Source organism: Cryptomeria japonica, chromosome 9 (genome assembly GCF_030272615.1).
Source record: "Cryptomeria japonica chromosome 9, Sugi_1.0, whole genome shotgun sequence".
Taxonomy (NCBI): Eukaryota; Viridiplantae; Streptophyta; class Pinopsida; order Cupressales; family Cupressaceae; genus Cryptomeria; species Cryptomeria japonica.
The window spans coordinates 536881380-536903996 of record NC_081413.1 but is presented as its reverse complement, the minus strand read 5'-3'; the positions used below and the strand labels follow the sequence as shown (position 1 = coordinate 536903996).

Below are 22617 nucleotides of genomic sequence, written 5' to 3'. Positions count from 1 at the left end.
GGACACTCCAAATGCATGGGAGAGGACTTCAAGTGTTCGGAAAAGCATTGAAAAACTTCAAGTGTTCGAGGAGTTGCAAGCTATCTTCAAAGACTTCATTCTACCGTATGGAGAAGCCACAAGAAGGATCTTATATAACTTCAAAACAACATGAGCTACCAGAGGAAGAGTGACTTGACCGTGAGGAGGCCTCATCAAACACATGGGAGTCAAGGAAGTACATCATTCATCACATCAAGGACAGAAGAAGATCAACCAAGCATAAATGCAGGCAAGGTGGCATCCCAATCACTCTTCCTCCAGTTAGATAGCTCCACCTCAATGTGTCCAGATTCAATGTACCTAACTCACCGGTGATGGCATAGACTTCGGTGTACCTACCCCTACCCCTGCTTCCTATTGGTCCACACTCATTGAATGTAATTTTCTCATTGGCTAAAGGAGTTTGTTGTAACAAACCCTAATTAGGGTTTTCATCTTGTAATCTTGGCCATTGATTGTAAATCAATCAGAGTCATCAAATTGTAAAGAGATCCCTATATAAGGCTTTGGCTCTTCATTTGTAAGGGTTGACAGTTAATAGTTGGTTAATAGAAGTTAATAGCTAGGAGTTAGTAGCTAGAATAGTGAATAGAATAGCAATTAGAGTAGATTAGGAAGAGAAGGCAAGAAATTGTTGCCTTGATTGTAAATGAACTCCATTTTCATTGAAGTTATGGTGAGATGTGTCGTTTCTTTGCAATATGCATGGTCTCTTGTTGAATCTTCATTTTAGATGATGGTTAATTAGATTGAATGAAGGAAGTTACTGAATGCACTCACATGGAATCCGCCTAGTCCAAACCACTAGCCTCTTGCTGATTGTAAGTGCACCTTGTGTGGTCAATTGGCATAGAATGAGCTTAATCTCAAGTCGTTACGCATCTATTGTTCATGCATTAACTTGAATGGTGATCAGTGTCTGATGGTGTACGATTTGAACATATTCAAAGCATCCCTTAGAAGATCGCACTAAGCTGGTGTTGAATTGTTCAGTTTGATGGTGAAACCTAGCCCAGTAGGACTCCACCTAGTCGTTCACCTATATCCTTGCATTCTAGGTCCTAGAGTAGATCCTTTAAACCCTATGCTTTTGCCAATTCTTTATCTTCCAGCTAGTAGATAGGATTCAAGTTCTAGCAGATTAAATGCTCAGGCAGTTGAATGTAAGTCCCCTTGCGATTCCAGCAAAATCACATCATACCACAAGAGCTTATCCACACGTAGAGACCCTACATACCAGAACGTTGGAGTTGCCTTGATTGATCCTTACGCGAAATCTTCAGCATTTAGGGAAAGTTTGTTCAAGAGAGGATAAGATACCTTGGTATTTTATTCTGTGCTCGCATGTGCATGAAAAACACATCAACACTTCCTTACAGTAAAGTGAGAGCCTGCTTTTCTGAATTTAAAGATGAATTTGCCCATGTTCAAACCATCATTGTTGCCATGCTCATGTTGGATACCTTGAGAAATCATGCAAGGTCATGCACATATGTCGCTCTTTTGAGTCGTGTCCGCCCTAGGAGTCTTGTATATAGCTTAGAGTAGGTTTTCCTTTCGTGTGCTTTAGTTTAGTTGCTTTTGTTTAGCCTTGTTCTTAATTTTCCTTGAGTTAGTTGACTCAAGATTTATTATGCTTGAAGTTTCTAGATTCAACTGTGTATATTTTGTTAGCATCCGGTCTGCAATTAATCCATTTTCTCTCATTTGTTCTCTCCCATCCTGATGATGGATCATGGAGTGTGATCCGAAACGTTTTATGATGCTAACAAAATATACACAGTTGAATCCATAAACTTCAAGCATAATACATCATGAACCGTGGAAATTTAATATCTTTAACTCAAGATTCTTCGATGGCTGGGGTAGTTTAGTTGTCTGCTTGTTTTAGCTTAGTTTGCTTTAGTTTGGTTTGCTTTGGTTAGTCAATTTGCTTAGTTTAGGTGTCATAAGTGGGAGCCTTTAGTTGTAAGATAGGCGTTTGTGATGTTTTATCACGCATTGGCACAATTTGGATCTTATGTTCGATCCATTTCTTGGATATCTATTTATGAAGTGCTTTTGAATCAAAGGTTGTTCCTCTTTGGCTTTATCATTTGGTTAGGACTTGTACTTGACTCGAAAGGAAATCACTTATTGTGTCTTGACACTGACATCTTTCGATTACTCTATTTTACACGCTTAATCAAATTGCTCTAAGTCATTGCGGTTTCTTAGGTGAAGTCGTGGCTAGTGAAAAGTCTAAAATCCTACTTCAACGCCACTATAATTCTCGAACCAAAGTGAGCTTCACTGCTTACAAGCCAATGTGTGGAAAATATCTGAAAAGGAAAGAAATACCAAAAGAAAGAGAAAAAATGGGAAGGAAAAGAAAAAATCAAGAGAAAAGAAGAAAAGAAAATGAAATATCTAAGTATTTGGCTTTGGGGACATGTGAATAACTCCATCAGGGTTATGGACACTCAGCTGGCAATGGAGCAATATTTGTGATATTAGAGTGATAACCTCATTGGGGCTATGAATTCTCACTAGCAGCAAGGCTCTATCCAAGATGCTTTTGAAGTTATGACATATCATGTAGCTAGTCACGGTAGATTCTATGGGTTACAATGGCCTTGTGAGTCGGAATGAATACATTTGCACACACCTAAGTAATCAAAGACTAAGTGCCTTGATCCGGTTTGGGATTCTTCTTCCACCTTGAGTATGTTTCCCAGTCTCATGATAGGTTGAGTTGAATTTTCCGAAGGTTCTAAGTGAATTGGGTCTTTGTCTTTGAGATGTTAAGGAACATTTGTTCGAGGTGGCGCTAAATGTTGTGACGTTTTCACACATCGCCCCATTGCAACTGGGGACCCCCACATTTTTTTCACTTTCTAGGATAGTTGTCTTAGCTTAGTCATCCGGTAGTGTCTTTAGGTATTAACCTTTTACTTGTAGGAGGTGCAATGCCCCAAGTCATCAAGAAGTGATCAAGTCATGTCTCTCTCTTTAGGATAAAATGAGGTCAATTAGCTCTTAAGGCCTTAGCAATGAACGATTTGTGATGATCATTTCATTTGATCATCAGTATCATCTGCCTTCAAAATCAGAAAAGAAATTTTGAGTCTAAGTATGGACAGTTGTCAAACACAGTGAAATGCTTGAGGAGAGGTAGTCAGGACATAAAATAATGATGAAAGAACCTTGTCAAGTCCTTGAGATGGATGAAGCAAGTCAATGAAACAGCAAAGTGGAAGAAATGAAGTCACTTCCAGTGACCCTTCAAATTCCTGACCAGCATCATTGTCACTACCAGTGACACACTAAATCTCTGACCTGCCTCTATAAGCACTACCTGTAGATGGTCAAATCTCCGACCTGCTTGGTGTCATTTCCAGTTGCTGGTCCAAAGTCTGATCAGGTTGAAAAGACTCATATATTTGGTGAGATCAACATTTCTTGAAGTCAATACCTTAAGAGTTTTAAAGTTAATGATGTTTGAGATGAGTGAAGTTGCAAAGAGTAAGTGGAATCATGTTGAAATGCTAAGTAAGCAAGTTGCACTAATACTTTGGTGTCACTTCCACTTGATCCCAAAATCTCCAATCTGCCTTATGCAATTCCAGTTGGAGGTGAAATCCACGATCACCTTGTGCTACTTCCAGTTGCAATGAAATATCCAACCTGCCTCGGTGACTTCTAGATAGTACCCAAATTCCTGCCTAAGGTCATAAACATGTGTTTTGTGCTGCTAAGAGATGAATAATTTCAAGTCTTCAAGCAAGTAGGTGATCAAAATTGATGGAGAGATGCAAAATGAATAAGGATAAAGATACCACTACCAGTTGCTGGTCAAAAACCCGACCACTGTCAGCAAGTGCTCAAAACCCTGACCACTGTCAGTAAGTGCTCAAATCCTCGACCAAGCTCAGTGCACTTTCAGTGGGGCTTGGAAAGTCAGACCTAAGATGTAGAAGACAGGGCAATTTCAAGATGATCAAATTAGTAATCAAAGGATGATGATCAAATGATGTAGATGACAAAAGTTGGAAGTCTTTACTTCCACTTGAAGATGAAATCCACAACCTCCTATCACCACTGTCAGTGCCCCCTAAAAAGTCCAATCACTTTGTTATGTGATTTCCAGTAGGAGCTGAAAACCCTGACCTGTTGTAGAGCACTTCCAGTTGCTCCTAGAATCTATGATCAGGCTTAGAACAATGGAATCAGGACTGCAAAAACTTTGAATCAGACCTTGAAAGTTAAAGATCAAACCTGAAAACATAGAGAATTAGATAAAATTTATTGATTTTCATTGTTTATGATGCATTCTTATGTTTTTCTTTCTCTTAGGTTATGGGGCCTTCACCGTATACGTCAATTGATCGAGTGTAGTATATCAGAGCAACAGGTCAAGAGAGCAAACTTGCTCATTTCAGCATGATTAAGGCAATTCAAACCATGAACAAGCATATTCAGGCATGACTAAAGAAATGGATAAAGGAGCAGACTGCATTTCAACATCAAGACCCACCAATGCAAGGAAATCAAGGAATCCGGGTCTAGAGCATTCCAAGGATGTAGATGAAGGACTCATCAGCATACAAGGTGAACATCAAGACATACAAATGCAAGCATAGATGGAGGACCCTACAGTGCAGTAAAGAATAGTACAATCACATAGAAGATCAAATTACACATAAATCAAGAACTAAGACATGAAAAGATGCTGAAGCAATATTGAATTTTCTCTGGAAATCCAAGAATCATTTCCAATACACGAAGTATTCAAGTTAGACCTACGAGGAAGGGGTCATGATAAGGCCTGTTGTGAACAAAGGAAGGATCAAGCATAAGCATCACAAGGTCTACCTCAAATGCAGCTCTAAGGTTGAATTCTCAAACAAGAAGATGATAAGTAAGATGATCAAGAAGAATTACAATCACCTACTCTTGTGATGAGTTACAAGGATTAAGTGGCTGAGGTGGCACCCAGTCATCACCAACTCACCTTCATCAATCCATTCACATCATTTCAAACTCAAGGCGTCCAGATTCAATCCACCTAACTCATCCAACAAGGAGGATAACTACTACATGTGGGCACAAAGTCCGATGTACCTACCCTCATCATTCATTGGTTGATAATTCAAGGAAGAACATGTGTCCTATAAATTGTAATTTTATCATTGGTCAAGCATTAAATGCTATGTAATGGGTGTGTTTACTCCTTACCGTGAGAGTTGTCAAATTACCAAAAGTAAACAGAATGTAGCAAGTACATGAACACTAACAATAGATATTATTCACAGATAATTCACAACATATATGGCAGAAAGATATAGCTTTATTTCATCATGTAAAACTGGATACAACAATGACGCCCTTGTTCCCGTTACAACACACATATATACCATTTGGTAGTTGGTGGAGATACCAATCGTCGCCAACTACCAACTAATCCTTTCGAGAACCTTACATGCCCAATTATTAATTAACATAACCAAAATATTATTCCTATGTCGGCAAATTACCACCAACATCAACCCCCCCGAAAAAAGAAGTCGTCTTCTAGACAACGAAGACAAAATGGGTGCTACCCTACTATAGACTACTAATGAGAAGGATGAGAGGGCGTCCCTAGCAAAATAGAAGATTGAGGGGTACCCAACTGCTGTTGTAGATGTTGGAGATGCTTCTTGGCCGCCAATTCTCGTTCTCGTGCAGTCTTCACCATATATGCAGCCTCTATGACCTTGGTGCGTGCCTTCTCAAGCTCCTCATCTTTCCCCTTCAGCTGCTCATCCTTACTTGCCAAGCTTGCCTGCAAATGTGCCACCTTCTCCTCGAGTGCGACCTTCAGTTTGTCCTTTGCACCCAACTCCTGAACGTGCTTGACCACAATGTTGTCAAGAGATATGACCCGTGAATGCTCTTGGGCCAACTGCTCTTGGCTTTTCTGAATATGGTCAGCCAAAGTCTTTCGTGTTGCTTCTGCTTCTGTGGACAACAAACAATTATGGCATTGCAAGAGATTGCTAGAATAAGCAAGCCAACATACAATTATTGTGCAAATGGTGTGGACTGGGGAATCATGAAGACACTGACTGCCCAAAGCAGAAGAGTATTAATATGCTGGATGTGGCGGAACAAGAGGAGGCAGTGCTGGCAATCATGAGAGCACAGACAAAGAAGGTGATGTACTTGGACCCATGTATAGAGAAGGAACGACTCCAAGAAGCCAGAGAAAAAGTAGAACAAGTGTTGGCAAAGGAACGAATAACCTCCAATAGAATTGCAAGTATGTCATTACGATCAAAGTCAAAGAAGAACATAGTTCAACAGGTGTTACAAACAATCGTATCCATCAAGGTGATAGACCTTCTTCAAACTATGTCGCAACTAGCAATGGCAATTACCAACATAGCCGGTGACAATGACTCTAGTCATCAGAAACAATGTAAGCTGCAAGAGGAGGAACTGACAAGAAAACCACCACCCAAAGGGAATGAGGCTAGTGATCCAATGTTGCTGACGGTGAGTATTGGGAGGAAGTCGGTTGTTGAGATGGAAATAATGGGCCAAAAGTAGACAAAAACCATCGTCAATGGTGGCTTGGGAATTAATATGCTACCGAAGGACACTTGGAAATGTCTAGGGAAGCCAACACTATGGCTGCCAACCTTCCATACTTAGTAGGTGTTGACCAGCATGGCATCAAACCTCTTGGGACACTCATGGCACAAAAGGTCACTATTAGCACTCAACCCCTACTGGACTTTCTGGTCATTCCATTGGAAAAGAAGGCATACAACGCCCCCCTTGGAAGGAGTTGGCTGATTGTCGCCAAGGAAAATCATAACTGGAAAAAGAACACACTCTCCATCGAGAGTGATGTGAGGAAGTATGTCATCGACCTAAGAAACCAGGCAGTGAGTGAAGAACTAGCATCCTCCAACTCAGAGTCAGAGGGTGGAAATTTTGGGATGGAAGAAGGAAAGGCATGGAACCAACTGCGAAAGGGGTACTCGAACTGGAAGATTGCTCTAAAGATGAGATGAGTTCCCTAAATGGACTATTCCACTGGCAAATGGAGGACTATGAGGTATTTTCGCCAACGTGTAATTTTGTTGAAGTGAACTCTTGGTGAAGGGCAATCTATGCAAGCGTGTAAAGCTATGGACGTTACATGTGACAACACAGAGATGGAAAATAAAAGGAAAAAAATAATAGAAGAATTTCAGCTTGTGGAAAACCAAAGACCATTCGAAGCATTCCATACCAGGTCACGTGGTAGGCAGGAGAAATCGTACAAGGTCAAGCCATACCAAGGAGAGAAAGGGTCATACAACAAGAACCTATACGATGTTGGGAAGCCATGCAAGAATTTGTTCAGTGATCAAAAGTCATACAGGGATATGCACTGACCATACGAAATTGTTGGAAGGAAGTCATATGAGGGGATACCATCGTCGTGTTGACGTGGACGAAATCGCATTGCTGCAAACTCCATACGGCCAACGCAGAATAGAATAGCCGACTGATTATCCTACTCTCTCTTGAGATAAGGAAGTCTCTAATGCTGTTTTTTAAGTTTGATCAAAGGAGACAACCTCAAGGTTTCTTTTGTCAGGTCTTGACTACGGGATCTCTCAGTGGCTTGATGTGTTTTTGCTGGAAACACAAGGGGGCTTACGTTTGATTGGCAATTCCATATACGAATTCCCAGGGACCTCTTACGATTTTCTTTCAGGTGATGTTGGTTAATTTGAAGCTGATTTAGCAGGACTGCAGATTTCAAAGAAGGGGATAAAATTGGGAGGAAAGAAAGGAAGGGTAGGGAGAAAGAGAACAGTAAATGTTAACTAGGACAACAGATTTACCCAAGCAGACAGACACCTCTGGGAAACCAAATTAAGCATCATCAGTCATTCAGACACAATGTTTGCATAAACTCAGTGCAATCTTCAAAGGAGAAACCAGATTTTCATATTATCAAATACAATATTAGAACTTCTACATCCATGATATGTGTTCATTTGATAATCGAACTGAATCATAAAATAGCCCAGATTAACCATGCAGAAAGGAAAGAAGCAATCAACTATCCTCTAATGGTATGGACTGTGAAGATTCTATCAGATGCTTGGTAAGAACTGCTGTGCAAAATGAATAGACATAATTTAAAAGCTTTCTAATTTAAATGAAGAAGGAGACCATGCACTCACAAGGAAATTTGAAGGTAATTTTAAGCCATTGTATTAATTCCTGCAAAATTTCTTCAGAGCTTTCGCAACAATTCAAGAACTTCCTCCCAAAATGAGGGAAAACCAGTCCCCTTAAATAGGTTTCCAAAAATGGATGAATGGCCAAGATCTAATCTAAACAAGTGGCCCAGATTCATCCTTACAAAAAGAGGGACCCGCACTCATAAATAGGGGGATAAATATCTACAACTACCCCAAAAGGAGCAATAACTACCAAAGGATAATTACAACTTTTGAAATAATCCAAAAAGGGGAGGTGCACAAAAAACTTTACAATATGTTGACCAAAAGTCAACTGTCACCTTTTGGGACAAAAGTGCACTTTTTAAGACTTGGAGGGAAAAAGGCATTTTTGAGAAACTACTTTCTCTATCCTGGTTTCACATTCCTTTTGCAGAAACTGGTCTTCGCCATGCAGGTACTCTCGCCATAAATCACGACCTACTGCTCGTTCCTCGCGGACATATTCCTGAAACTTGATGCATAATTGGAAGAGGGGATTAAAAGGCGGCATGGGAGGGTGGCGAATTTTGTATTGCATGCCTTCGAGATACTGGTCCACGTGCCTTAAACCGTCCTTCCAGCTGGAGCGATTACGCTCGAAGCACAATATGTCTGAATGGAACTGACCAGCAAAACTCAAGTCTTCAATGGAATAAGAAACCTTATCTGCTCCCAATCTTTCCTCCCAATCCGGCCGGATTACACTGTCGGACAGGTCATTTATCCACCCCGAAACCATTGATCGGAGGATGGTCTTGCCTAGTTCTTGCATGTTCCCCAGAATTGCCTCACATGCGTCATTTTCTTTGTCAATAATTTCCTGGGCGTCGTTCTTCATGGTGACGGTCCAATACCATTCCTTGAGAACACTGATGCTATGGGGATTCAGGATGTCAGGCAGTGTGGGAATTTGTGTATGTGTCCAGAAAAGAGCTCTTAGGAGGGGAAGGGTAGAGGCCGCTACTTCATGCATGTGAAGGGATTCTCTCTTTACTTCCAACAGCCTGACAAGAGTGAGCTCTCGATGGAGAGCCATTTCCTTTACTTCTTTGAGGATCTGTTCTCCCTTTTTCTTGATGTCTTGCACCCATCCCTTAACGGCCTTTGCGGTATCCCGGATTCCTTCAAATTCAGTTGTGGTCCTCTGCGCCAATGCCATTGGGGGAATATGGGATTCAGAGGGGTTGTGTAGTGGCCGTAGGAGCTTATCGATGTATCCCTCGGCTTGTTCAGCACGGGCCCGATACATATCCTTTTCAGCCGTGACTTCCTCGAGCTGTCTGAGTATGTTCTGCACTGAGTCCTTAAATTCCTCCTTTTCTTGCTCTTTTGTAGCTCGTCCGATGGGGACAGTCGTAATGCTATAATCTGCCAGGGTTATTTGATCTGCTGGCTTGTTTACGGGCGGGGTAGCAATATGAAGAGTGCGGTTCCTTTGCCCATCCTTGGTTATCTTAGAGTATGTTCTCGGTTTCTTCTTCCCTTTTGCTTTTGTTTGATCCATTCGTGAGAAGATGTCTTCAAGGTCGATGGGCGCCTTGGTGGCGGCCCTGCGCTGAGCTCTGGCGATCAGCCACTCTTGAGGCACTGTCTGGGTTGAGGATAGGGTTAAGTTAGCACCTTGTGCTCCCATGCTTCCAACTGGCTGATCACAAATTAACAGCTGTCCCGCCATCGGAGGGGTGGAAGAAGGAGGAAGGTCCTTGTTTGCATCTGAGTTCTCCCCTATCTCACTGAATAATTGTCTGACATCTTCCTGTGATGGTGGCTCCTTAGTTCCCTCGAGCTCATGGATCTCGTCTGTTCTTTGTTCCCCTTCGACAGTTGAGTCGTCCTTGGCTGCATGGAGGAGTAGTAATTCATGGCGGCTCTGCTGGGTAGGTTCATGCACTTCGATCCCCTGGGTGGATGGGATTTCTCCTTCCTCTATCTGGTCACCCGGCTTAGTCGGATTGGGGCCCTTTTGCTCGGTGCCCGGCATATGTGGAGCAGGAGGATCACTGGCTTGGAATGCCTCTATGTCGCTCTGGGAAGGAGGAGCAGGTATGCAATCCAAATCTATGGCGTCGTCGGACGAACTGGGGTCCCTTGAAGATGAAGTGGTCTCTGGCCTTCTTATGGGAATCTTCTCCCTCCTTGTTCTCTTAGACGCCCGAGTCCCTCTGCAAGCCTTAGCTTTCTTCCTTTTCTCTGGTTTTTCAGCTGATGTCCTTTCGTCTTCGGAAGACTGAGAGTCGAAACTGCCCATCAGATGGTAAGTAAACTGGACCCCTTCATGGACTAGCCTCTCGATCTGGTGTTGTAACCACTGATCTGTGTATCTTGTCGGGGCTGCCATGACTGCTTCGAAATCCGTGATTGGGTCTTGAGACCAATCAACGCCTGGCAAGAGATGCCTTACTGCTTCGAATTCCCGGACTTGGAGACAGTTCCCCGAGTCTGTGAGCTGATCCGGGACCCGACAGTACTCAAAGAGTCGCATTTGCTACACACTCAATCTAGAATATTCCCGTCGCCTGACTTCGTAGTCATCGGAGCAATTTTTCCAGTAATCTTCAATTGACTCCTTTGCTCTGTAGCGCCTACCGTAAGCTCTCTTTGCCAAATTGTCATGATCAAAACATTTTCTTGGAAAATGTTCCTGTAGGCCATAGGAGGCTAGCTCTGCAAGGGACTCTTCTGCTAGGGTGGGAGTTCTCAATTGGACATCATGGTTGCCTATAATCATTGGAAATGCGAATCCAGCTTGCTTGCTCTCTCGTAACAATATGCCGGCAGGGCGTGATTGTCTTGCCACCTCCATGAGGACTACTTTATCGGTCGGGTACAGCGGAAGTCGAAGGGGGGCACCTTCAAAGCCAGCAATTCGGATGTAGGAGAATCTTGGGAACTGAATAAACCAGGCCCCATACCTCTGCACTAAAATGGTAGCTTGCTCTGAGAGCCTTATGTGTAACCCTCCCTGCATTAGCCTGACTAGGCGCATTGTGAAGGCGTCATTGACGCGTTCGTATTGTCCAACCGCGTAAGCTGGGCTGCTCTTTTCCCTTTGAGCTATATCCTGGTAGTGCAGCTGCGGGTAGCAATCATAAACTTTTACCTGACCAGGCCCATTCCCGATCTCTCCTTTCATTATTAATCCTGGCAGTGGCTGGTTCTTTGCGAATATATAGACTAAATAGGAGGTCATGGTGAAATACTTCTTTGTCTCAAGCTCAATCAGCTGAGCGTGGATGTTATCACTTATGATCTGGGCCCAGTCAAACTTAGACTTTCCGGCAAAGACCTGTTCTGTAAAATAGAACATCCATTCTTCAAAGTAGTTGGACTTAGGGAGTCCCATGACTCGACTAAGTAAGGTGACCATATCGCCATGTTCATTATGAAAGTCACTTCTGGGGGTCTTTTTCACAATCCTGGTGCTTGAAGGCCTTTTCTCTTTGAACCATTCTTCGTTAATCAATGCCCTACATCGGGCTGGGTTCATATCATATGCCCCTTGTGCTTCGTCCATTGTTGTAGCTATGGGATTATTTGGAAAGGGGATATCAAATGCATCACCGATAGCCTCAGGGGAGAAGTCGGCAATAGTCATATCTTCCAGAAGCACTAATCTGGACTTTGGCTCGTAATGCCGAGCAGCTTCCACTACTAACTCATAGTTCTGGATTGTTGGAGGAAAACCTGCCGCTTGGGTGATGCCACTTTCTAGCATTTGCCTAGGCCTGCCATATGCATTGGGTGAGAAGACCCGATCCCTGAAATCCTGAATATCAATATGGCCAAGGTCGGTGTCACCAATGTTGTCCCAGATGCTCTGGACCTTTGACTCTCTTAACCCTCCTCTCTGGTACTGATACTTCATTCTTTCAACTTTCCGTGGGACGTCTGATTTGGATGCTCGTGAGGTTTCTGCTGCAGCGGGTGTTTTTGATGATTCTGCCGCTGATTTAGGCATTTATCCTGCACAGCCAGACATGGATTACAAGGTGATACGAGAATGACGATGCGGGTTAGATAATAACAGAAGTGTTTCAACAGACCGAGATTAGTTTAATATCATTCTGGGCTAACAATCTGATTAACTTCAACAGCATCATATTCCTGAAGATTTATGACTAAGCGTTCTCACTTTCGAATTTTTTGGATTAATTTTAACAAAGGCAAAACATGAGGATTTTGAAAAGAGATGCAGTTTTCGGCCAAACCTCGGGAATGAGTCCTAAATTTTGGATGTTCGAATGACGGAGATGCAGACTCTAAGCATTTCAAATTTTGCGTATTTGCCTATTTGATTCACACATCTTAAATGACCGTACGCGATAAGGCGTACTTACCTGATCGGAGCGAATGATGGGTGATTGCCCGACCTTGTTGCGGTGGGGCGAGCGGATGACCCTGCAAAATTTGAATCCCAACGGTTATCCTTCCTGTTTAAATTTTCGCAGTTTGGAAGATGAAAGAGGATTTATCAATTTCACATGGTTCTGTGCCTAGCAACCTAAATTTTAAATGGTTGATGGGAGGATGATGCAGTGTCTTACCTCCTTGTTTTCGGATTTAAGAGTTCCTTTCGAATTTTGAATTGGAGGTTTTCGAATCTAACCTTCGCGGGTTTGCTCGTCCTGACCTCCGCGTTACACACTGTGCCTTCTGCGTTAATGTTTTGCTTGCTTTTTGGACTTCGTTTTTAAACTTTCACCTTGGAATTTCGGACGCTTAGGGTCCGAAAACGTTGTTTGCCCGACCTTGTTGAAGTTCGAACGCAGGGGTCCGAAATGCGTTTTGTTTGCACTGCGTTAAATCTTCGCACTGCGTTAAAACTCAACACTGCGTGTCGTTCGGAGCTTAGGGTCCGAAGTACGCATCTTAATGTCGCTTTTAAAACCTAACACTTGGTCTTTTTCGGAGCTTAGGGTCCGAAGTGCGTTTTGATATGTTTTAAAACCTTAACACGCCCTTGTCATTCGGACGCGGGGGTCCGAAGTATGCATTTCGATGTTGCTTTTAAAACCTTACTTCGCCCTTTTCATTCGGAGCTTGGGGTCCGAAGTGTGCCATTTGGTATGTTTTAAAACCTTACACTTTGTCCCTTTTTCGGAGCTTAGGGTCCGAAGTGCGTGTTATAATGTGGTTGCTTTTAAAGCCTTACTTCGCCCTTTTCATTCGGAGCTTGGGGTCCGAAGTGTGCCATTTGGTATGTTTTAAAACCTTACACTTTGTCCCTTTTTCGGAGCTTAGGGTCCGAAGTGCGTGTTATAATGTGGTTGCTTTTAAAGCCTTACTTCGCCCTTTTCATTCGGAGCTTGGGGTCCGAAGTGCATGTTTGATATGTGTTTTAAACCCTTACGCTTTTTCTCCTTTTCGGAGCTTAGGGTCCGAAGTGCGTGTTATAATGTGGTTGCTTTTAAAGCCTTACTTCGCCCTTTTCATTCGGAGCTTGGGGTCTGAAGTGCGTGTTTGATATGTGTTTTAAAACCTTACGCTTTTTCTCCTTTTCGGAGCCTAGGGTCCGAAGTGCGTGTTATAATGTGGTTGCTTTTAAAGCCTTACTTCGCCCTTTTCATTCGGAGCTTGGGGTCCGAAGTGCGTGTTTGATATGTGTTTTAAAACCTTACGCTTTTTTCTCCTTTTTGGAGCCTAGGGTCCGAAGTGCGTGTTATAATGTGGTTGCTTTTAAAGCCTTACTTCGCCCTTTTCATTCGGAGCTTGGGGTCCGAAGTGCGTGTTTGATATGTGTTTTAAAACCTTACGCTTTTTCTCCTTTTCGGAGCTTAGGGTCCGAAGTGCGTGTTATAATGTGGTTGCTTTTAAAGCCTTACTTCGCCCTTTTCATTCGGAGCTTGGGGTCCGAAGTGCGTGTTTGATATGTGTTTTAAAACCTTACGCTTTTTCTCCTTTTCGGAGCTTAGGGTTCGAAGTGCGTTTTGATATGTTTTAAAACCTTAACACGCCCTTTTCATTCGGACGCGGGGTCCGAAGTAGGCATGCGCCTGCGTTAAAACTCAACTTTCACCTTGGTTGACATTCGGACGCGGGGGTCCGAAGTGGGCATTCGCCTGCGTTAAAACTCAACTTTCACTGAAGTTCGGACCTAAAGTCCGAAATGGATGGGTAGTGTTATGTTTTTCGAAAATTTTAACCCTTTGGAAATTTCGGACCTAGGGTCCGGAATGCGATTGCCACCTTATGCTTTTAAAATTTTGAATTTTCACCTTCGGACGCTTAAATCCAAAAGGGGGAGCGCATAACGTTTCCCTTTTACCTCAACTTGACTTTCGCCAAGTTCGGACCTGGGGTCCGAAATGTTTGCATTACGTTAAGCTTTGAAATTTTGGAACAAACTTTCGGTATTTACGCCCGAAAGCCAGATCAGTCAAGAGGACTCATTGGTTCATTATTCCAACGTCGATCAGCTTACGAACTGATCACGAACTCACTCGAGGAGACACGAGAAACTCTGCTTCGATTCTCGGGATGACGATCAAAAAACTCAAAACTGGAAAGGGGGGACCCTGTCGGCGACAGGGGGCGTGTGCAACGCACAACACGTCATACGAAAAAATAGAGCATCCATACGAGGTCGTGAGGAAACTGTACAGGATACCAAACAAGTTGTACGGAGGACAGAGAAGGATCATACAGTACAAACAAAATTAGTATGCCATAGAAAACAGGCTTGGAAATAAGATGCCCTACAAGGGGAAACTGTACGAGTTAAAGTTGTATGCCATAGACGTTCATAGGGTAACTCACAGTTCGCACACACATGACAAGTTGTTCGAAGGGAGAAAGTAGCTGCATGGAGAATGGCCATATGAGGTGGGTGAGAAATCATACGGGAAAGAATGCCAAGACTGTACGGGAAGGAACTGTCAAGACCCTACGAAGTGTCAAGGTCATACATGGGAAGTACGTCGTACGAGAAGACAAGAGGGTGGAGGAACCCATTCGAGCTGAGTGGTTGGCCATACATGAGCAATGAAGTCGTACATTGGAGTCCGTATGGACTCAAGAGAAGAAGTTTGAACATCCTACAAACACCGTACAAAGAACAAATGAAGCATGGAAGGTCATACACCCCACAAACATCGTACTGCCCGACAAGTGGAGTCGTAGGACTAGGTACGCCGTATAGAAGTAGAGTGTTGTGCTATTGGATGTCGTACGGTGGAAGAGAAATAAAGAAATCCATATGGGTGGCAAGGACGAGTGAAGGGAAAGATGTCATACAGAGAAGGGAGACATCCGTATGAGGCACATACTCAACCGTACGAATATTGTGCAACAAGACAAGAGGCAAATACGGGCAAGCAACATGTGAAGGAAGTTTGCATAAAGGACAGCTTGGCAATTCGTACGGTCAGGGAGTTCTTACGCGAGCTGAATAGAAGGCAAGAAAAACAGAGCAACTTCAAGTATGGCTATCAATTCTAAAGTGGAGAGTACGACTTGAACATAATTTTGATATGAAATCGTTGTTTTTTGGCTTCATCAGCATTGTTTTTGGTGTCTTAAAAAATCACAAAAATCATGTGCGCCATGGAGTTCCATGTGGTTTTGAAGGTCTGAATTTGGCATTAGCGACGAGGGCACTACCCCCAAACCCCCATTTGATTTGGCAGGTGTAGTACAAGTTGGGGTCGTCCAATCCAAGTCATTGTCTGTAATTAGCTTTCCTAAATATTACTTGATGTTTACTTGTCATCTAGAAGACGACTTTTTCTTTTGGGGGGATGATGTAGTCCAGATAAAATGCCAATTGTTCTATTTGATAATATTTGTTACCTGCCAATGTATTAATTATTTGTATTAAATCGGTTGTCACTCTCAGGTAGTTAATGCGTTTGTTGGTCGACAGTTGTGTTCCTCTCGGCAATCATCGGGTTCTTTAAATGTGTTGTGTACCGCCAAGTGAGTATGGAATAGTCGGGTCAATTGTAATCCTTGGCCGACCATCTTTGGTCTTCTTCTCTATAACAATTGCATGTGCAAAAAAAGATATATTTTACTGCTATGTCTGGTATACCTTGTCATGTACATTATTATTTCCTGTATTTAATTTATTAGATATAGAAGCAAACAAGGTGTAACTAACCTTAATTAGGGTTTTCATCTTTTGATCTTGACCATTGATTGTAAATCAATCTAAGCCACTCATTGTAAAGAGTTATCTATACAAGGCTCAGTTTTCTCATTTGTAAAGATTAATAGTTCAGCAGTAGTGAATAGTCAATAGTTAGATAGCAGATAGAGTAGAGTAGGAAAAAAGCAAGATTGTTGTCAAGACTTTGTTGCAAGAAGCATGTTAATTTCATTGAAGATATGGTGAACTCCATGTGTTGATTCAACATTTTGCATGGTCTCTACTTCTCATTTGTTTTCATGTTGGTTAGATTGATGGAAGCTATTATGGATGATTAATAGTGAAATTATTATATTCATACTACTAGTATTTCACTGATTGTGAAGTATCTATGAAGTATCTTGTGTGGTCAACTTAACTCTCTTCATGAGCTTAACTTCAATTGCTACTCACTCATTGATATGCATTGCATTGATGGTGTCTATGCCATTGGTAGTAATTTGAACATCATTTTGCTCTCCTTAGAAGATCACACTAAACTTTGTGGAGTTGTTGCTTTGCACCGCAAAGCAAAGTCTAGTTGAATTCACTAAGTCATTCATAGTCTCTTACATTCTAGGATTAGATTAGCTTCCTAAACCCTATCTCTTTTTTCTTTTCTTTATAGTCAAATATACTTAAATGTTCTAGCGGCATTCAAGCAGAAGTTCAAGTAAAATTAAGTCCACCCTGTGATTCCAGCAATATCACATCAAACCATTGAGCTTATCCACATGTCAAGACCTGACATTTGGAACCTTGGAGTCACCTTGTATGATCACACAGCTTAGCATTCGTGAGCCATTTGTTCAAGAGAGGATAAGATACCTTGGTATTTGATTTTGTGTATAAGTGCATAAAAAACAAATCAACAGGCACTTAGGTCTCTAACTCACTCAAGCTGTGTGCACCTTCAAAAGCTGACCAGGTCATGTTAATGCAAGTGTAGGGTAAGAATGTGCTCATGAAGTTGTGCAAGCACCTTCATCTACCCGCTATGCAGGTTTGAGGTTGAAATGGGCCCAAGGAGAAGAAATCATCATAAAAAATTGTCTAAGTAAAGGATTAACCCCCCCCTTAAGCATGTACAAATTTGTGCAAGAGACCCCTTGAATCTCATCAATGTATGTTTCCACCTCAAGTGCACTCAAGAAAGAAGAAATTTATCCAAGTAGAAGATCACCTCCGTGAGACATGTGAATTTAAGCAAGGGTATGCTTCAAATCCAATATACATATAGGGGGTCTATGTGTGCTCAAGAGGAGGGTAACTTTAGGGGATGTTCAAGTATTGTTCTCTCTCCCAAGGTGTTCATTGATGTGAAGCAACCCCTCAATGCCGCCATCACTTGTGCAAAAATAACCTTAAATCCCACCAATGCAAGGAAGGGTCTCAATTGCGCCTATCAACTTTTGTAGCTTCCCTTCTAAATGCGCTCAAGACAAGTTCGAAGTTAAGATTTTCTAAGTCAAGATTAAACCCCCTTATAGCATGTACAACTTTATACACATGACCTCTCCATTTCCACCAATGTTGCAATCAGGTTTTGTTTGAAAAAATTATATGCAAGGGGAAGTGATTGATTTGAATTTGTTGCAAGTATTTTCAAATTGCAAATGTTGGTAAAATTGTTGAATTCCCCCTTCAATCCACCAAATGTAATTCTTGAAAGAATTGTTGAAAGCTTGGTAAGTGGTGGTCAAAATTTTTGCATGACCCTTCAAATCTGCCAAACAATTTTGAGGAAATTGTACATTAAGAGAAAAAAAAAATGTTGCTTCGCTTCTCCAGCCCACCAATAAAATTGAAGGGAGATTGCGCACTCAGCAATAAAAAAATGTAAAATAAGTCCTCAAACCTGCCAATCTTTCTCCTTCTAATTCACACTAATCAAAAAAAATGTTGTTCACCCTTGGATTTCCACCAATGGAGTTGGTGAGGCATTACTAAGGCACAAGATGCTAGACTGCCCCCTTAATCCACCAATGATTTCAAAGATAAAATCAGCAGATCCGACTTCCAATTCGCTGGGCAGAGAAACTTTATATTTCAGTGAATGATAGTGATTTGGAGGGGCAATCTAACATCTATTTATGTGTGCTCAAGCAATATTCCTCTACTGGCTGACTTGACTTGATGGGCAAGATAAAACAAAGCAAAAAGCATATAAGACGACTTATATCTTGTACATATATGCTTGTAATCTGCACTCATAATTTGTGCACTTCAATCTCTAAAACCCGCTCAGCAAGGGAGCCCCTTTAGGTTGGCTTTTCTGTAGGAGGTATTTCAGATTTTTAAAAGGTCAAAAAACAATTGATTTCTAGAGGTCTGGGTCGGCCTAGTAGGGGAGTGTATGTAAAAGGGCGTGGAATGGTATAAAAGGAGAGATTCAAACCTCCTTACTTTCATCATTCCATTCAAACCAAAATAGGGAGCAGAAATAATGAGCAGGTCTGCAAATTAAGGCAGAAGGATCAGATCTAAGCAATTCATCAATGGACAGAGTTTCATAATCAACATTTAAGGGCGGACTAGAGCGAGCCTATGAGGGCAAATTTGGTCTCATTTTTAAGTGCATTTTCAAGACTTGAATCAAGATAGTTCTGAGATTTGAAAAATCATTTATAAGGTATTAAGAAGATGAAGGGTTGGGTGTTGATTTATTTGTATAATCCTTAATTCATTGTGTTTCTAGGTTTTGGAACTTGATGATGAATGATTCAACAAAAGCAAGGGGAATGATCAACATCATGATGAAGGCTTATACTCAAGGGCAAATCAACATCAAGATAAGGACTATCTCAAGCATGGAGGAAGATCAAGATTACCACCACCTCAGTTATATGAAGGAGGAAGATATCCCACTAGTGCAAGGGAATCAAAGGATCAAGGACATGTTTTACATTTCAAGAAGGATTACACAAGGATAAAAGCCCAAGGTTTCCAAAGAAAATCAAGGTAAATGGCGTCACAAGGAGGACTTCACAATGTTAAGATGTTCCAAGTCTTCAACATGAAGAGCTTAACATATTCAAGGCTAGCATCATAATTCCTAGGGTAACTATAAGGAGGGATTACTTTACAACATCAAGAGGATCAAGGCAATATTGCTCTACAAGTTCAAAAGCTACAGTGAGATAAGGATATTTTACAATTACCTTGAATTTCCTTCGGAAATCCAGGGTTACAATCAGTACAACAAGGAGATATCAACGAGGTTTGCTTCATAGTGAGCAATTCCACAATCAGATACACCACATGGAAAGACCTTCATCATACATGGAAAAAGCCAAATAATTGGGCCATGACTACAAATCACTCCATAGCACGTTCTACATAGGGATTCCAGATAACATCATTTTTGAATGCACGCCCTCAAACAACAATTTAACTTAGGTGAGCCAATTAGAGACTTCTTAGATCAGTTAGCAATGATGGGTGAGATAGGGTCAAATGCACACCCTTTGGAGTAGGAAAAGCAAAATGACACACATTAAATTGGGGTGACAACACCCACCATCTTATAAAATTATTATTATTATTGACAATATATTCCCTAAACTATTATATATAAAATAATAGAAATAAATATTTGAAATACTATAACTCATGTATGTATTCGTACAATTAGTTTTATTATAATGTAATTAGATATTTGCTCAAAACTTTATGACAATTTAATCTTCTATAACATATTATACATATAAAGCAATGAAAATAAAAGCTTCAATAAAATAATAGCCAACATACTCTCCAGCAATCCCTTCTATGTTCCCACCATCACCAATGGTTATATAGACAGGGGCAGCCATGTCTTCAATGGGCGAACAATCTTTATTTGTAATATTGTATGCTATATTTGAAAACCTATGCTGCAAAACCAATCAAAGACAAACATCTTTGGGTTACAACAAAAGTTTTTGATAACATAAGAAACTAAAATATTTAATAGATCATAATATAATTAAGATTATAATTAAAAAATTTAGACAATGAAAATTTGGTAGGCTTGTATTTGGCTTAAACTTGGGATATGGAAGAAATTTGGCATAAATTTTTAATATTTAAAAACACATCAATTTGTAAAATAATCTTATTAAACATGTATACAACTGAATTTACAAAGGTTATGAATAACTTGTTCACTTATAGATAAAAAATCAAGTTCAATTCACAATATATTGTAATATGATTATAAATTACATATCCATATTTTACAAATTTCATCTACGCAAAACATGGACCCATAACAAATTTTACTTTTTCCATTTTTAAAACCAAAACAAGGATTAATGGGTCAAGGAGCAATGGAACCCCCACCACCAAGCCCAAATTAAGGACTTTGAGACCTTCATGGTGCATGAAAATTTCAAATGCAGCTGAAAACTCTCTAAAATTGAAGGATTCTCATTCCAAATTGCACAAATGGACCTAGAAACAATTGTGAACTCTTTATTTTTTATACCAGCCAAGTTTTCTTGTAGGCTGGTGAGTTTTTGGCAAGATTTTAGCCAATTTTTGGCATGCACTCACCAATAAGGTTTTGGCGGATTACTTAGTAACCTTTTAGGAGTCAAGTTTTTAATCAATGATTCAAATGCCATACTGTTGACGGGGAAATTCAGCACTTCTGTCAACCCATAATAGAATGCAAAAAGTTTATATTCTCTCTTGGATAAGGGAACTTTGTAGGCCTCCAACTGTCCAAACAAAGTAACCTCAAGGTTCAAAATGTCAGGTCATGACTAAGCTCAAGACAACTCAGGGCAGATGTGATTTGCTAGTAATCACAAAGGGATTTGTGACTGTAACTTGGATGGACTTTTAGGGTAAATGCTATAGACAACCTTCTAAGTTTATAAGCCTTATGAACATCAGATTTTCAACATATGCAATGCTTTATGTAATACTTCCACAACCGATCTTAAAAGAAATAGCAAAAAAGTAAGGGCCAAGAGAACTAATCTAGCCTAAATGAAATAATTTCCAAAACAGTAGACAAAGCCTTTATAAACCAAGCCCAACTTTGCCAGTATAAGGAAACTTAGCACAGGCTGGTGCAATCTTCAAAGGATTAAAAGGATTTTCAGATTCCCAAAACATATATATTGAACTCAAAAAGACATCAAGCAATCCAATACAAACATTTAGCAATTGAACTAAAGCTCTGAAAAAGTTCAGATTAACCATGCACAAAAATCGACACTCAGTTAATTCCTAATGATATGAACAAAGGCTTCATCAAATACTAGTTCAAAAGTCATTTCACAATAACATGCATAAGATGAATAAATAAATGGAAGAAGGAAGAATCATGCACTCACATGAAATAATGCATTGATTATTTTGCCAACAATTTGTGTATTGTTTTTGATAGACTTTCTGCAACAATTTTGAAAACTTCTTACAAAAATGAGAGGGGCTTGCCCCTTTTATAGATTTTAGGAACTAGATGAATGACCAGGATTTAATTCCTTCAATGCCTTAGATTCATCCCCAAAAGCATGCACCAGACCCATTTAAGGATTCACATCACATCCTAACTAACATGCAACTACTTGCAATTAGTCTCATCAAAAGCAAAAATGCACGGGGCTCAAGACACAAAAAGGTAACTTTCTAATTGAAGAAATAACTAACTTTGGGCTTTGTGTTTTTATCTTTATTTTAGCCCAAAATAGATATTTATTTTTACAATAAAAACTCCTTTTCATCATTCAAATAATGTTTCCATATGTCTCGGCACCCTGCTCACTCTGCCCACACATATTCCTGGAATTTTAACAGGATTGGCTTTATCTCTTGATCAGGAGGCACATAAGTGCTATGGAACCTATAGCCACTATCTTGAATATGGTTGTCTACCTTACTTATCTCATCCTTCCACTCAACCTTGTTGGTGTCATATGCGTGCATTATAGTACTTAGTCTACTAGCAGTTTCCGTATCACTTTCAGAGATGGGACTTTGTTGTGCTGAAGCTGACTTTTCTAGAGAATTCTCAACGTGTCAATATCCATTTTGGGATTCTTGTCGCCAATCAAATTCTCTAAGAGCAAGGAATAGTTGTCTTTGACGTATTCAATAGCATTTTTACAATCGTCCTATCCTCTATCAATAGCACTCAAAATGTCACTTTTTAACCTCGAAGCCCAATACCATTCCTTGATGGTGCTGAATTCATGCAGCTCTATA

The 22617-nt window shown here is 40.7% G+C and overlaps 1 protein-coding gene across 4 annotated transcripts in view; it reads right to left on the bottom strand.

The window, feature by feature from the left end:
• Window positions 1-22617, bottom strand: part of LOC131077101 (bifunctional purple acid phosphatase 26) — a 246894-nt gene that overhangs the window by 36452 nt on the left and 187825 nt on the right. For all 4 annotated transcript variants that reach the window (XM_058014529.2, XM_058014531.2, XM_058014528.2 and 1 more), the window contains one exon: window positions 20173-20294. In XM_058014529.2, coding sequence (XP_057870512.1) covers window positions 20173-20294 — 122 coding nt within the window. The remainder of the gene's footprint in view (window positions 1-20172; window positions 20295-22617) is intronic.